We start from the raw sequence: 18,161 nt of genomic DNA on the forward strand, positions 1-18,161 counted from the left end.
TCACTCTCAGACTCTCTCTCTCTATTTCTTCTTCTCTCTTCTGCACGCACTCAGAATGAGCTGCTACGATTGCCAAGCTCTTGGAAGAAGTTGCAGTAACACATGCATGCTGAGGCCATGCCTACAATGGATCGAGTCTCCACAAGCACAAGCCAATGCCGTCGTGTTCCTCAACAACTACTTTGGCCCCAACTTCATTGCCCTCGTCTCCGCAATCCCGGAAGCCGAAAGAACAGGTATATATGGCCCCTTCTGATATTTTGAAAAAATATATATATTACATATATAATGAGCTTGATTTAAAACATAAAGGTATTAGTTGTGATGTCTTATTGATGTTTTTGTTTAGATTGTTAACTGCAATGAATATATCGTTACAATAACTGCGTATCAATTATTTCATAGTCAATTGCAGTGAAAAAATGAATTAACTATCTATTACAATGAAGATATCATTACAGTAATTTAATCCGACTTATTTTGTTCAATTATTTGCAATCTATTACAACAAGTTTCGTGAAGTAATATCCCATACATATAAGATATTCGAAATAGTAAATTATAAATAGTAAATTATTTATTGTAACTATATATATATATATATTTATTTATTTATCATTGCATCAAAGTTATTATTAAAATATTTGGACTTTATTGCAATAAAAGTTTTTGTTGCATAAACCTATTATCTCAAATTTTATTGCAACATCTTGTATTAACTATTGCAATGATTGCAATGTTATTGCAATGATTTTTTTCGTTGCCTAAAACAGATCACTGGGGAATTGTCTCAGACTCTCTCTCTCTCTCTTTCTCACTTCTTCACACACTGTGAAACCGTTGCCTAAAATCTCAGACTCTCTCTCTCTCTTTCTCACTTCTATACAAACTGTGAAACCGTTGCCGAAAATCTCAGACTCTCTCTCTCTTTCTCTCTTCTTTACAAACTGTGAAACCGTTGCCTAAAACAGATCACTTGGGAATTGTCTGTGACTCATTCTTTCAACGAAGAAAATCTCAGACTCTCTCTCTCTCTTCCTTCTTCTCTCTTCTGCTCTCTTCTGCACACACGCATTTTCACTCTTAGACTCTCTCTCTCTATTTCTTCTTCTCTCTTCTGCACGCACTCAGAATGAGCTGCTACGATTGCCAAGCTCTTGGAAGAAGTTGCAGTAACACATGCATGCTGAGGCCATGCCTACAATGGATCAAGTCTCCACAAGCACAAGCCAATGCCGTCGTGTTCCTCAACAACTACTTCGGCCCCAACTTCATTGCCCTCGTCTCCGCAATCCCGGAAGCCGAAAGAACAGGTATATATGACCCCTTCTGATATTTTGAAAAAATATATATATATTACATATATAATGAGCTTGATTTAAAACATTAAGGTTTTAGTTGTGGTGTCTTATTGATGTTTTTGTTTAGATTGTTAACTGCAATGAATATATCGTTACAATAACATTGTATCAATTATTTCATAGTCAATTGCAGTGACAAAATGAATTAACTATCTATTACAATGAAGATATCATTGCAGTAATTTAATCCGACTTATTTTGTTCAATTATTTGCAATCTAATACAACAAGTTTCGTGAAGTAATATCCTATACTTATAAGATATTTGAAATAGTAAATTATAAATAGTAAATTATTTATTGTAACTATATATATATATATTTATTTATCTATCATTGCATCAAAGTTATTATTAAAATATTTGGAGTTTATTGCAATAAAAGTTTTTGTTGCATAAACCTATTATCTCAAATTTTATTGCAACATCTTGTATTAACTATTACAATGATTGCAACGTTATTGCAATGATTTTTTTCGTTGCCAAAAACAGATCACTTGGGAATTGTCTCAGACTCTCTCTCTCTCTCTCTCTTTCTCTCTTCTTCACACACTGTGAAACCGTTGCCTAAAATCTCGGACTCTCTCTCTCTTTCTCTCTTCTATACAAACTGTGAAACCGTTGCCTAAAATCTCAGACTCTCTCTCTCTTTCTCTCTTCTTTACAAACTGTGAAACCATTGCCTAAAACAGATCACTTGGGAATTGTCTGAGACACATTCTTTCAACGAAGAAAATCTCAGACTCTCTCTCTCTCTTCCTTCTTCTCTCTTCTGCTCTCTTCTGCACACACTCACTTTCACTCTCAGACTCTCTCTCTCTATTTCTTCTTCTCTCTTCTGCACGCACTTAGAATGAGCTGCTACGATTGCCAAGCTCTTGGAAGAATTTGCAGTAACACATGCATGCTGAGGCCATGCCTACAATGGATCGAGTCTCCACAAGCACAAGCCAATGCCGTCGTGTTCCTCAACAACTGCTTTGGCCCCAACTTCATTGCCCTCGTCTCCGCAATCCCGGAAGCCGAAAGAACAGGTATATATGGCCCCTTCTGATATTTTGAAAAAATATATATATTACATATATAATGAGCTTGATTTAAAACATTAAGGTATTAGTTGTGGTGTCTTATTGATGTTTTTGTTTAGATTGTTAACTGCAATGAATATATCGTTACTATAACATTGTATCAATTATTTCATAGTCAATTGCAGTGACAAAATGAATTAACTATCTATTACAATGAAGATATCATTGCAGTAATTTAATCCGACTTATTTTGTTCAATTATTTGCAATCTATTACAACAAGTTTCGTGAAGTAATATCCTGTACTTATAAGATATTTGAAATAGTAAATTATAAATAGTAAATTATTTGTTGTAACTATATATATATATATATTTATTTATTTATCATTGCATCAAAGTTATTATTAAAATATTTGGAGTTTATTGCAATAAAAGTTTTTGTTGCATAAACCTATTATCTCAAATTTTATTGCAACATCTTGTATTAACTATTGCAATGATTGCAACGTTATTGCAATGATTTTTTTCGTTGCCAAAAACAGATCACTTGGGAATTGTCTCAGACTCTCTCTCTCTCTCTCTTTCTCTCTTCTTCACACACTGTGAAACCGTTGCCTAAAATCTCGGACTCTCTCTCTCTCTTTCTCTCTTCTATACAAACTGTGAAACCATTGCCTAAAATCTCAGACTCTCTCTCTCTCTTTCTCTCTTCTTTACAAACTGTGAAACCATTGCCTAAAACAGATCACTTGGGAATTGTCTGAGACACATTCTTTCAACGAAGAAAATCTCAGACTCTCTCTCTCTCTTCCTTCTTCTCTCTTCTGCTCTCTTCTGCACACACTCACTTTCACTCTCAGAATCTCTCTCTCTATTTCTTCATCTCTCTTCTGCACGCACTCAGAATGAGCTGCTACGATTGCCAAGCTCTTGGAAGAAGTTGCAGTAACACATGCATGCTGAGGCCATGCCTACAATGGATCGAGTCTCCACAAGCACAAGCCAATGTCGTCGTGTTCCTCAACAACTACTTTGGCCCCAACTTCATTGCCCTCGTCTCCGCAATCCCGGAAGCCGAAAGAACAGATATATATGGCCCCTTCTGATATTTTGAAAAAATATATATATTACATATATAATGAGCTTGATTTAAAACATAAAGGTATTAGTTGTGATGTCTTATTGATGTTTTTGTTTAGATTGTTAACTGCAATGAATATATCGTTACAATAACTGTGTATCAATTATTTCATAGTCAATTGCAATGATAAAATGAATTAACTATCTATTACAATAAAGATATCATTGCAGTAATTTAATCCGACTTATTTTGTTCAATTATTTGCAATCTAATACAACAAGTTTCGTGAAGTAATATCCCATACTTATAAGATATTCGAAATAGTAAATTATAAATATTAAATTATTTATTGTAACTATATATATATATATATATATTTATTTATTTATCATTGCATCAAAGTTATTATTAAAATATTTGGACTTTATTGCAATAAAAGTTTTTATTGCATAAACCTATTATCTCAAATTTTATTGCAACATCTTGTATTAACTATTGCAATGATTGCAATATTATTGCAATGATTTTTTTCGTTGCCTAAAACAGATCACTGGGGAATTGTCTCAGACTCTCTCTCTCTCTCTTTCTCACTTCTTCACACACTGTGAAACCGTTGCCTAAAATCTCAGACTCTCTCTCTCTCTTTCTCTCTTCTATACAAACTGTGAAACCGTTGCCTAAAATCTCAGAGACTCTCTCTCTTTCTCTCTTCTTTACAAACTGTGAAACCATTGCCTAAAACAGATCACTTGGGAATTGTCTGAGACACATTCTTTCAACGAAGAAAATCTCAGACTCTCTCTCTCTCTTCCTTCTTCTCTCTTCTGCTCTCTTCTGCACACACTCACTTTCACTCTCAGACTCTCTCTCTCTATTTCTTCTTCTCTCTTCTGCACGCACTCAGAATGAGCTGCTACGATTGCCAAGCTCTTGGAAGAAGTTGCAGTAACACATGCATGCTGAGGCCATGCCTACAATGGATCGAGTCTCCACAAGCACAAGCCAATGCCGTCGTGTTCCTCAACAACTGCTTTGGCCCCAACTTCATTGCCCTCGTCTCCGCAATCCCGGAAGCCGAAAGAACAGGTATATATGGCCCCTTCTGATATTTTGAAAAAATATATATATTACATATATAATGAGCTTGATTTAAAACATTAAGGTATTAGTTGTGGTGTCTTATTGATGTTTTTGTTTAGATTGTTAACTGCAATGAATATATCGTTACTATAACATTGTATCAATTATTTCATAGTCAATTGCAGTGACAAAATGAATTAACTATCTATTACAATGAAGATATCATTGCAGTAATTTAATCCGACTTATTTTGTTCAATTATTTGCAATCTATTACAACAAGTTTCGTCAAGTAATATCCTATACTTATAAGATATTTGAAATAGTAAATTATAAATAGTAAATTATTTATTGTAACTATATATATATATTTATTTATTTATCATTGCATCAAAGTTATTATTAAAATATTTGGAGTTTATTGCAATAAAAGTTTTTGTTGCATAAACCTATTATCTCAAATTTTATTGCAACATCTTGTATTAACTATTGCAATGATAGCAACGTTATTGCAATGATTTTTTTCGTTGCCAAAAACAGATCACTTGGGAATTGTCTCAGACTCTCTCTCTCTCTCTCTTTCTCTCCTCTTCACACACTGTGAAACCGTTGCCTAAAATCTCGGACTCTCTCTCTCTCTTTCTCTCTTCTATACAAACTGTGAAACCATTGCCTAAAATCTCAGACTCTCTCTCTCTTTCTCTCTTCTTTACAAACTTTGAAACCATTGCCTAAAACAGATCACTTGGGAATTGTCTGAGACACATTCTTTCAACGAAGAAAATCTCAGACTCTATCTCTCTCTTCCTTCTTCTCTCTTCTGCTCTCTTCTGCACACACTCACTTTCACTCTCAGACTCTCTCTCTCTATTTCTTCTTCTCTCTTCTGCACGCACTCAGAATGAGTTGCTACGATTGCCAAGCTCTTGGAAGAAGTTGCAGTAACACATGCATGCTGAGGCCATGCCTACAATGGACCGAGTCTCCACAAGCACAAGCCAATGCCGTCGTGTTCCTCAACAACTGCTTTGGCCCCAACTTCATTGCCCTCGTCTCCGCAATCCCGGAAGCCGAAAGAACAGGTATATATGGCCCCTTCTGATATTTTGAAAAAATATATATATTACATATATAATGAGCTTGATTTAAAACATTAAGGTATTAGTTGTGGTGTCTTATTGACGTTTTTGTTTAGATTGTTAACTGCAATAAATATATCGTTACTATAACATTGTATCAATTATTTCATAGTCAATTGCAGTGACAAAATGAATTAACTATCTATTACAATGAAGATATCATTGCAGTAATTTAATCCGACTTATTTTGTTCAATTATTTGCAATCTATTACAACAAGTTTCGTCAAGTAATATCCTATACTTATAAGATATTTGAAATAGTAAATTATAAATAGTAAATTATTTATTGTAACTATATATATATATTTATTTATTTATCATTGCATCAAAGTTATTATTAAAATATTTGGAGTTTATTGCAATAAAAGTTTTTGTTGCATAAACCTATTATCTCAAATTTTATTGCAACATCTTGTATTAACTATTGCAATGATTGCAACGTTATTGCAATGATTTTTTTCGTTGCCAAAAACAGATCACTTGGGAATTGTCTCAGACTCTCTCTCTCTCTCTCTTTCTCTCCTCTTCACACACTGTGAAACCGTTGCCTAAAATCTCGGACTCTCTCTCTCTCTTTCTCTCTTCTATACAAACTGTGAAACCATTGCCTAAAATCTCAGACTCTCTCTCTCTTTCTCTCTTCTTTACAAACTTTGAAACCATTGCCTAAAACAGATCACTTGGGAATTGTCTGAGACACATTCTTTCAACGAAGAAAATCTCAGACTCTATCTCTCTCTTCCTTCTTCTCTCTTCTGCTCTCTTCTGCACACACTCACTTTCACTCTCAGACTCTCTCTCTCTATTTCTTCTTCTCTCTTCTGCACGCACTCAGAATGAGTTGCTACGATTGCCAAGCTCTTGGAAGAAGTTGCAGTAACACATGCATGCTGAGGCCATGCCTACAATGGACCGAGTCTCCACAAGCACAAGCCAATGCCGTCGTGTTCCTCAACAACTGCTTTGGCCCCAACTTCATTGCCCTCGTCTCCGCAATCCTGGAAGCCGAAAGAACAGGTATATATGGCCCCTTCTGATATTTTGAAAAAATATATATATTACATATATAATGAGCTTGATTTAAAACATTAAGGTATTAGTTGTGGTGTCTTATTGACGTTTTTGTTTAGATTGTTAACTGCAATAAATATATCGTTACTATAACATTGTATCAATTATTTCATAGTCAATTGCAGTGACAAAATGAATTAACTATCTATTACAATGAAGATATCATTGCAGTAATTTAATCCGACTTATTTTGTTCAATTATTTGCAATCTATTACAACAAGTTTCGTCAAGTAATATCCTATACTTATAAGATATTTGAAATAGTAAATTATAAATAGTAAATTATTTATTGTAACTATATATATATATATATTTATTTATTTATCATTGCATCAAAGTTATTATTAAAATATTTGGAGTTTATTGCAATAAAAGTTTTTGTTGCATAAACCTATTATCTCAAATTTTATTGCAACATCTTGTATTAACTATTGCAATGATTGCAACGTTATTGCAATGATTTTTTTCGTTGCCAAAAACAGATCACTTGGGAATTGTCTCAGACTCTCTCTCTCTCTCTCTTTCTCTCTTCTTCACACACTGTGAAACCGTTGCCTAAAATCTTGGACTCTCTCTCTCTCTTTCTCTCTTCTATACAAACTGTGAAACCATTGCCTAAAATCTCAGACTCTCTCTCTCTTTCTCTCTTCTTTACAAACTTTGAAACCATTGCCTAAAGCAGATCACTTGGGAATTGTCTGAGACACATTCTTTCAACGAAGAAAATCTCAGACTCTATCTCTCTCTTCCTTCTTCTCTCTTCTGCTCTCTTCTGCACACACTCACTTTCACTCTCAGACTCTCTCTCTCTATTTCTTCTTCTCTTTTCTGCACGCACTCAGAATGAGTTGCTACGATTGCCAAGCTCTTGGAAGAAGTTGCAGTAACACATGCATGCTGAGGCCATGCCTACAATGGATCGAGTCTCCACAAGCACAAGCCAATGCCGTCGTGTTCCTCAACAACTACTTTGGCCCCAACTTCATTGCCCTCGTCTCCGCAATCCCGGAAGCCGAAAGAACAGGTATATATGGCCCCTTCTGATATTTTGAAAAAATATATATATTACATATATAATGAGCTTGATTTAAAACATAAAGGTATTAGTTGTGATGTCTTATTGATGTTTTTGTTTAGATTGTTAACTGCAATGAATATGTCGTTACAATAACTGTGTATCAATTATTTCATAGTCAATTGCAGTGACAAAATGAATTAACTATCTATTACAATGAAGATATCATTGCAGTAATTTAATTCGACTTATTTTGTTCAATTATTTGCAATCTATTACAACAAGTTTCGCGAAGTAATATCCCATACTTATAAGATATTCGAAATAGTAAATTATAAATAGTAAATTATTTATTGTAACTATATATATATTTATTTATTTATCATTGCATCAAAGTTATTATTAAAATATTTGGACTTTATTGCAATAAAAGTTTTTGTTGCATAAACCTATTATCTCAAATTTTATTGCAACATCTTGTATTAACTATAGCAATGATTGCAATGTTATTGCAATGATTTTTTTCGTTGCCTAAAACAGATCACTGGGGAATTGTCTCAGACTCTCTCTCTCTCTCTTTCTCACTTCTTCACACACTGTGAAACCGTTGCCTAAAATCTCAGACTCTCTCTTTCTCTTTCTCTCTTCTATACAAACTGTGAAACCGTTGCCTAAAATCTCAAACTCTCTCTCTCTTTCTCTCTTCTTTACAAACTGTGAAACCGTTGCCTAAAACAGATCACATGGGAATTGTATGAGACTCATTCTTTCAACGAAGAAAATCTCAGACTCTCTCTCTCTCTTCCTTCTTCTCTCTTCTGCTCTCTTCTGCACACACGCATTTTCACTCTTAGACTCTCTCTCTCTCTAATTCTTCTTCTCTCTTCTGCACGCACTCAGAATGACCTACTACGATTGCCAAGCTCTTGGAAGAAGTTGCAGTAACACATGCATGCTGAGGCCATGCCTACAATGGATCAAGTCTCCACAAGCACAAGCCAATGCCGTCGTGTTCCTCAACAACTACTTCGGCCCCAACTTCATTGCCCTCGTCTCCGCAATCCCGGAAGCCGAAAGAACAGGTATATATGACCCCTTCTGATATTTTGAAAAAATATATATATATTACATATATAATGAGCTTGATTTAAAACATTAAGGTTTTAGTTGTGGTGTCTTATTGATGTTTTTGTTTAGATTGTTAACTGCAATGAATATATCGTTACAATAACATTGTATCAATTATTTCATAGTCAATTGCAGTGACAAAATGAATTAACTATCTATTACAATGAAGATATCATTGCAGTAATTTAATCCGACTTATTTTGTTCAATTATTTGCAATCTATTACAACAAGTTTCGTGAAGTAATATCCTATACTTATAAGATATTTGAAATAGTAAATTATAAATAGTAAATTATTTGTTGTAACTATATATATATATATTTATTTATTTATATTTGCATCAAAGTTATTATTAAAATATTCGGAGTTTATTGCAATAAAAGTTTTTGTTGCATAAACCTATTATCTCAAATTTTATTGCAACATCTTGTATTAACTATTGCAATGATTGCAACGTTATTGCAATGATTTTTTTCGTTGCCAAAAACAGATCACTTGGGAATTGTCTCAGACTCTCTCTCTCTCTCTCTTTCTCTCTTCTTCACACACTGTGAAACCGTTGCCTAAAATCTCGAACTCTCTCTCTCTCTCTCTCTCTTCTATACAAACTGTGAAACCATTGCCTAAAATCTCAGACTCTCTCTCTCTTTCTCTCTTCTTTACAAACTGTGAAACCTTTGCCTAAAACAGATCACTTGGGAATTGTCTGAGACACATTCTTTCAACGAAGAAAATCTCAGACTCTCTCTCTCTCTTCCTTCTTCTCTCTTCTGCTCTCTTCTGCACACACTCACTTTCACTCTCAGACTCTCTCTCTCTATTTCTTCTTCTCTCTTCTGCACGCACTCAGAATGAGCTGCTACGATTGCCAAGCTCTTGGAAGAAGTTGCAGTAACACATGCATGCTGAGGCCATGCCTACAATGGATCGAGTCTCCACAAGCACAAGCCAATGCCGTCGTGTTCCTCAACAACTACTTTGGCCCCAACTTCATTGCCCTCGTCTCCGCAATCCCGGAAGCCGAAAGAACAGATATATATGGCCCCCTCTGATATTTTGAAAAAATATATATATTACATATATAATGAGCTTGATTTAAAACATTAAGGTATTAGTTGTGATGTCTTATTGATGTTTTTGTTTAGATTGTTAACTGCAATGAATATATCGTTACAATAACTGTGTATCAATTATTTCATAGTCAATTGCAATGATAAAATGAATTAACTATCTATTACAATAAAGATATCATTGCAGTAATTTAATCCGACTTATTTTGTTCAATTATTTGCAATCTATTACAACAAGTTTCGTGAAGTAATATCCCATACTTATAAGATATTCGAAATAGTAAATTATAAATAGTAAATTATTTATTGTAACTATATATATATATATATATATTTATTTATTTATTTATCATTGCATCAAAGTTATTATTAAAATATTTGGACTTTATTGCAATAAAAGTTTTTGTTGCATAAACCTATTATCTCAAATTTTATTGCAACATCTTGTATTAACTATTGCAATGATTGCAATATTATTGCAATGATTTTTTTCGTTGCCTAAAACAGATCACTGGGGAATTGTCTCAGACTCTCTCTCTCTCTCTTTCTCACTTCTTCACACACTGTGAAACCGTTGCCTAAAATCTCAGACTCTCTCTCTCTCTTTCTCTCTTCTATACAAACTGTGAAACCGTTGCCTAAAATCTCAGACTCTCTCTCTCTTTCTCTCTTCTTTACAAACTGTGAAACCATTGCCTAAAACAGATCACTTGGGAATTGTCTGAGACACATTCTTTCAACGAAGAAAATCTCAGACTCTCTCTCTCTCTTCCTTCTTCTCTCTTCTGCTCTCTTCTGCACACACTCACTTTCACTCTCAGACTCTCTCTCTCTATTTCTTCTTCTCTCTTCTGCACGCACTCAGAATGAGCTGCTACGATTGCCAAGCTCTTGGAAGAAGTTGCAGTAACACATGCATGCTGAGGCCATGCCTACAATGGATCGAGTCTCCACAAGCACAAGCCAATGCCGTCGTGTTCCTCAACAACTGCTTTGGCCCCAACTTCATTGCCCTCGTCTCCGCAATCCCGGAAGCCGAAAGAACAGGTATATATGGCCCCTTCTGATATTTTGAAAAAATATATATATTACATATATAATGAGCTTGATTTAAAACATTAAGGTATTAGTTGTGGTGTCTTATTGATGTTTTTGTTTAGATTGTTAACTGCAATGAATATATCGTTACAATAACATTGTATCAATTATTTCATAGTCAATTGCAGTGACAAAATGAATTAACTATCTATTACAATGAAGATATCATTGCAGTAATTTAATCCGACTTATTTTGTTCAATTATTTGCAATCTATTACAACAAGTTTCGTGAAGTAATATCCTATACTTATAAGATATTTGAAATAGTAAATTATTAATAGTAAATTATTTATTGTAACTATATATATATATATATATATTTATTTATTTATCATTGCATCAAAGTTATTATTAAAATATTTGGAGTTTATTGCAATAAAAGTTTTTGTTGCATAAACCTATTATCTCAAATTTTATTGCAACATCTTGTATTAACTATTGCAATGATTGCAATGTTATTGCAATGATTTTTTTCGTTGCCTAAAACAGATCACTTGGGAATTGTCTCAGACTCTCTCTCTCTCTCTCTTTCTCTCTTCTTCACACACTGTGAAACCGTTGCCTAAAATCTCGGACTCTCTCTCTCTCTTTCTCTCTTCTATACAAACTGTGAAACCGTTGCCTAAAATCTCAGACTCTCTCTCTCTTTCTCTCTTCTTTACAAACTGTGAAACCATTGCCTAAAACAGATCACTTGGGAATTGTCTGAGACTCATTCTTTCAACGAAGAAAATCTCAGACTCTCTCTCTCTCTTCCTTCTTCTCTCTTCTGCTCTCTTCTGCACACACTCACTTTCACTCTCAGACTCTCTCTCTCTATTTCTTCTTCTCTCTTTTGCACGCACTCAGAATGAGCTGCTACGATTGCCAAGCTCTTGGAAGAAGTTGCAGGAACACATGCATGCTGAGGCCATGCCTACAATGGATCGAGTCTCCACAAGCACAAGCCAATGCCGTCGTGTTCCTCAACAACTACTTCGGCCCCAACTTCATTGCCCTCGTCTCCGCAATCCCGGAAGCCGAAAGAACAGGTATATATGGCCCCTTCTGATATTTTGAAAATAAATATATATTACATATATAATGAGCTTGATTTAAAACATAAAGGTATTAGTTGTGATGTCTTATTGATGTTTTTGTTTATATTGTTAACTGCAATGAATATACCGTTACAATAACTGTGTATCAATTATTTTATAGTCAATTGCAGTGACAAAATGAATTAACTATCTATTACAATGAAGATATCATTGCAGTAATTTAAATTGACTTATTTTGTTCAATTATTTGCAATCTATTACAACAAGTTTCGTGAAGTAATATCCCATACTTATAAGATATTCGAAATAGTAAATTAGAAATTGTAACTATATATATATATTTATTTATTTATCATTGCATCAAAGTTATTATTCAAATATTTGGAGTTTATTGCAATAAAATTTTTTGTTGCATAAACCTATTATCTCAAATTTTATTGCAACATCTTGTATTAACTATTGCAATGATTGCAATGTTATTGCAATGATTTTTTTCGTTGCCTAAAACAGATCACTTGGGAATTGTCTCAGACTCTCTCTCTCTCTCTCTTTCTCTCTTCTTCACACACTGTGAAACCGTTGCCTAAAATCTCAGACTCTCTCTCTCTCTCTTTCTCTCTTCTATACAAACAATGAAACCGTTGCCTAAAATCTCAGACTCTCTCTCTCTTTCTCTCTTCTTTACAAACTGTGAAACCATTGCTTAAAACAGATCACTTGGGAATTGTCTGAGACTCATTCTTTCAACGAAGAAAATCTCAGACTCTCTCTCTCTTTTCCTTCTTCTCTCTTCTGCTCTCTTCTGCACACACTCACTTTCACTCTCAGACTCTCTCTCTCAATTTCTTCTTCTCTCTTCTGCACGCACTCAGAATGAGCTGCTACGATTGCCAAGCTCTTGGAAGAAGTTGCAGTAACACATGCATGCTGAGGCCATGCCTACAATGGATCGAGTCTCCACAAGCACAAGCCAATGCCGTCGTGTTCCTCAACAACTACTTCGGCCCCAACTTCATTGCCCTCGTCTCCGCAATCCCGGAAGCCGAAAGAACAAGTATATATGGCCCCTTCTGATATTTTGAAAAAATATATATATTACATATATAATGAGCTTGATTTAAAACATAAAGGTATTAGTTGTGATGTCTTATTGATGTTTTTGTTTAGATTGTTAACTGCAATGAATATATCGTTACAATAACTGTGTATCAATTATTTCATAGTCAATTGCAGTGACAAAATGAATAAACTATCTATTACAATGAAGATATCATTGCAGTAATTTAATCCGACTTATTTTGTTCAATTATATGCAATCTATTACAACAAGTTTCGTGAAATAATATCTCATACTTATAAGATATTCGAAATAGTAAATTATTTATTGTAACTATATATATATATATATATATTTATTTATTTATCGTTGCATCAAAGTTTTTATTAAAATATTTGGAGTTTATTGTAATAAAAGTTTTTGTTGCATAAACCTATTATCCCAAATTTTATTGCAACATCTTGTATTAACTATTGCAATGATTGCAATGTTATTGCAATGATTTTTTTCGTGGCCTAAAACAGATCACTTGGGAATTGTCTCAGACTCTCTCTCTCTCTCTTTCTCTCTTCTTCACACACTGTGAAACCGTTGCCTAAAATCTCAGACTCTCTCTCTCTCTTTCTCTCTTCTATACAAACTGTGAAACCTTTGCCTAGAATCTCAGGCTCTCTCTCTCTTTCTCTCTTCTTTAATAACTGTGAAACCGTTGCCTAAAACAGATCACTTGGGAATTGTCTAAGACTCATTCTTTCAACGAAGAAAATCTCAGACTCTCTCTCTCTCTCTTCCTTCTTCTCTATTCTGCTCTCTTCTGCACACACTCACTTTCACTCTCAGACTCTCTCTCTCTATTTCTTCTTCTCTCTTCTGCACGCACTCAGAATGAGCTGCTACGATTGCCAAGCTCTTGGAAGAAGTTGCAGTAACACATGCATGCTGAGGCCATGCCTACAATGGATCGAGTCTCCACAATCACAAGCCAATGCCGTCGTGTTCCTCAACAACTACTTCGGCCCCAACTTCATTGTCCTGGTCTCCGCAATCCCGGAAGCAGAAAGAACAGGTATATATGGCCCCTTCTGATATTTTGAAAAAAAAAAAAATATATATATATATATATATTACATATATAATGAGCTTGATTTAAAACATAAAGGTATTAGTTGTGATGTCTTATTGATGTTTTTGTTTAGATTGTTAACTAGGGCAGTAGTTAGTGTGTTTTGCTTTGCCATCTGTAAGTTAGGCCTTTATCAAACTGGTTGCTTCATGACTTGTCTTTTTATTCTCTACCATTCTATTTTTACATATTTGTTGTTCTATTTGCTGCTGGGTTCCGGTCCCTCTTATTTGAAGCATGCGGGCGTCTTCTTTACCCCGCATTCGGCGTGATTGGAATGCGAGGTCAAAACATGTTTGATTTGTGCAAGGATGCAGTCGCTACGGTGCTTGCTGGAGGTACGGTGACTCTTATTCCGTACACTCAGCCACCTGCTCTCACTCTCTCGTCGGGTAGTAGCTCCAACAATGATGAGAAGAAAACTCTAGATCTGTTTAAATAGAGTGTGTTCTTGGATTGTAATAATCTATTTACTACGTGTGTGTGTGTTTTTTTTTTTTTGGTAAGAACTACTATGTGTGTATTGCTATGCATGGATTGTAATTATGTTTATGACGTGTGTTGTAATTATCTATCAACGATAATGTTCATGGTCTGAATGTTAATTTTGTTTGGGATTTTATGGATTTTTTTTTTTTTTTTTGAGTTAGTTTTCATGGAATTTATGACGTGTGTGTTGATTGGATTTTGATGTGGACTGTATATATTCAAGTAGCAAACCTTTAAAAATATATTAAAACTAGTCGGAAACCCGTGCAACGCACGGGATCTTACCTATTTATAATAGACTAAAATAATTTTATAAAATTTTAAATTGATTATGAATAAGCCATTGCTTGAACATGCAATGAGTTGCAAAAAATCTAGCTAACAAATTTATATATTGAAAACATACGTCTCCATAAGGTAAAGCTTAAGGTTATATAATCTAAAATAATATAGAATATAGCATCTTTGAACCACACAAAAAGTTAGCAAACTTACCACAATACTTGTAGTTATACTATATATTGTAAAGTACTACTCCATTGCTAATGAAAGTCATGTAAAATCTCATGGGGCCTGGAAGAACAGACAACCGCAAGATCACCTCCACCAGACACAAAACAAAAGCAAAAAAAACTTATTCACAAAAAAGAGAAAAAACAATAGCAAGCGTACCAAAGAAATTGAAGGTTAGGATTTTCTCTCTTAGTGTAGACGGACAGAGGAGATTGCTTTAGGGTTTTCAAAGATTTTGTCTATTTTATATATTTAGATAAGAGACTCCTGTTAGGACTCTCTCACTATTTAGTTTTAAAAATTAAAAATTTTTTAAATTAAAATGATGATGTGGAAAATTGTGGGAGTTTCAAAGGTTTCGGTTTTAAATTGAAGCTTAGGGTTTTCTCTCTTAGTGCAGACGGACAGAGGAGATTGTTTTAGGGTTTTCAAAGATTTTGTCTATTTTATATATATATATATATATATATATATATAGACAAGAGACTCCTGTTAGGACTCTCTCACTATTTAGTTTTAAAAATTAAAAATTTTTTAAATTAAAATGATGATGTGGAAAATTGTGGGAGTTTCAAAGGTTTCGGTTTTATATATATATATATATATAGATAATACTAACACAAATGATAAATCATTAAAACAGTCCAATAAATAATTGTTTCTTTCCCCGTGTGTTTGTTCGCTTCTAAAAAAAAATAATAATAATTAATTGTTTCCTTCTATAAGACAAAGTTTCTATTTACGTAGATTCTAATGGAATCTGAGGATTGAAACGAACGAAATAATTGGGGTGGTCCCACGGCAAAAGACGCAGTTCTCATCCATTGGATGTACACTCCAATAAATAATTGAATCCACCACCGTGTGTTTGTTCGTTTCTAAAAATAATAATAATAATTAATTGTTTCCTTCTGTAAGACAAAGTTTCTATTTACGTAGATTCTAATGGAATCTGAGGATTGAAACGAACGAAATAATTGGGGTGGTCCCACGGCAAAAGACGTAGTTCTCATCCACTGGATGTACACTCCAATAAATAATTGCATCCACCACCGTACAAATTACCAAAAATCAAATCCACCAACATCCGGATCCTCTCCATTTCTCTATGAAATGGAGAGTATCCATTTCATAGACAAGATGTATTTGAAATAAATCAAGGGTATAAGATGTGTCACATCAATTAAAATCTAAAACACCTGACTCTGGAAAACTTAATTGTGGTTAATTATTCAGTTAACCCTCAACAAATCCATCTGATCTAAATATTTCAAAATCTCAATTTCTCTCTATTTCTCTATTACCCTTCTCTCTCTCTCCTCTCTCTCTCACAACTTTGGTGACACCACTACCACAATAACCAACATGCCAAGCCATCGTTATTGCGCTGACTACGTCTCACACCAGCCCAATATTGCTGAACCCACTACACAATTAATTTTCTCTCTCTTTCTCTTATTTCTTATTGATAAGCTCTGCAGCAAATCCATCTGATCTAAATATTTCAAAATCTCAATTTCTCTCTATTTCTCTATTACCCTTCTCTCTCTCCTCTCTCTCTCTCTCACAACTTTGGTGACACCACTACCACAATAACCAACGTGCCAAGCCACCGTTATTGCGCTGACTACGTCTCACACCAGCCCAACATTGCTGAACCCACTGCACAGTTAATTTTCTCTCTCTTTCTCTTATTTCTTATTGATAAGCTCTGTGTTTGGTTGCTTGGAAAAAAAAAGGAAAATAAATTATTATACAGCTATTTTTTATTGATTTCTTCATGCTGATTTTAATATCTTTTCCCCTTTTTTTTTTCTTTTTTTTTTCTTTTTTTTTTTTTTTTTTTTTGTTGGCTTTGATTGAAATTTCTAAGAAATTGTCTAATTGAAAGGGAAGAGCTAGGAGAAATGAAGTGGCGTATAAATGATGTAAACCAGCAAAGGCCAATGCAAAGAAGAGAGCTAAGATGTTGAAGAAAACACCATCAAATCCGAGATTCAGGCTCCTGCGCATATTTTGTCAATAACGCGCACAGCTCGTTGAACAAATTGATATACTTTTTCCACCAAAAATTTGATATATTTCAAATTTTCATTCAAGATTCGAATCCAGGGACGAAGTTCCCTCAACTTACAGTAGCAAAAATACATATCAGTTTGTTTATTGGGGCGTGGTGATCATCACACAAACGTAGACATGCAAGATGTTTCAAAAGATTAAAACTAATCAAATACACAGAATAGGAAGAGGCAACTTAATCAACTATTGAATAAAAGGAAACATGGAACCATCATTACACATATTTACATATACATTCCTCAGGCCTATAAGAAAAACACCTGTATACAATCAATCTAATTTTTGATATTATGAACGTCAATTTCCTGCCATCTACTAATCGAAAATACATCATACAACTACTTTTTATGTATTTCAAAGAAGGCCAAATTAGCACTCTTCTGAAGCCACAACCAAACATAAATCTCTTATTACCTCGGGGGTCATCGGATATTGTTAGCTATTAACGTAGGCAGTCAAATGATATGAGCTTTACACTTTCATTGTCAGCTTGGCGGTACACGCTTTAGTTGTATAATATGTGTTCTCAAGCTACACTCTGTCACCTGGCCATAATTAAAATTTTCAAATCAGAAATGTTGTTATTCAATGAAAAAACACACACACACACACACTAGGAATCTAGGATGCCAACTATTACCGAATTACAAAATTAGAATTTTACATTTTTACTTTTATTTCACTTTTAGGGAAGAGGAATGGGAATGGCTATTCACACAACAATAACGGCTAAGGACATGCCAATGTTAGGTAAACAGTTGCTGCCCTGTTCCCAGGCATTATGCGTG

The 18,161-nt window shown here is 34.2% G+C and overlaps 1 protein-coding gene across 4 annotated transcripts in view; it reads right to left on the reverse strand.

Moving 5' to 3' along the window:
* The window catches only part of LOC126710338 (QWRF motif-containing protein 2-like), a 43,967-nt gene that overhangs the window by 16,102 nt on the left and 9,704 nt on the right, over positions 1-18,161 (reverse strand). The window contains exon 6 of one of the 4 annotated variants that reach the window (XM_050410754.1): positions 17,535-17,918. The exons of the other annotated variants lie outside the window; for them this stretch is intronic. Within the exon in view, the coding sequence (XP_050266711.1) occupies positions 17,859-17,918 (60 nt within the window). The 3' untranslated portion in view covers positions 17,535-17,858. Of the gene's footprint in view, positions 1-17,534; positions 17,919-18,161 lie in introns of those variants that run through there. 4 annotated transcript variants of the gene reach the window in all.

Source organism: Quercus robur, chromosome 12 (assembly GCF_932294415.1).
Source record: "Quercus robur chromosome 12, dhQueRobu3.1, whole genome shotgun sequence".
In the NCBI taxonomy this organism is placed as follows: Eukaryota; Viridiplantae; Streptophyta; class Magnoliopsida; order Fagales; family Fagaceae; genus Quercus; species Quercus robur.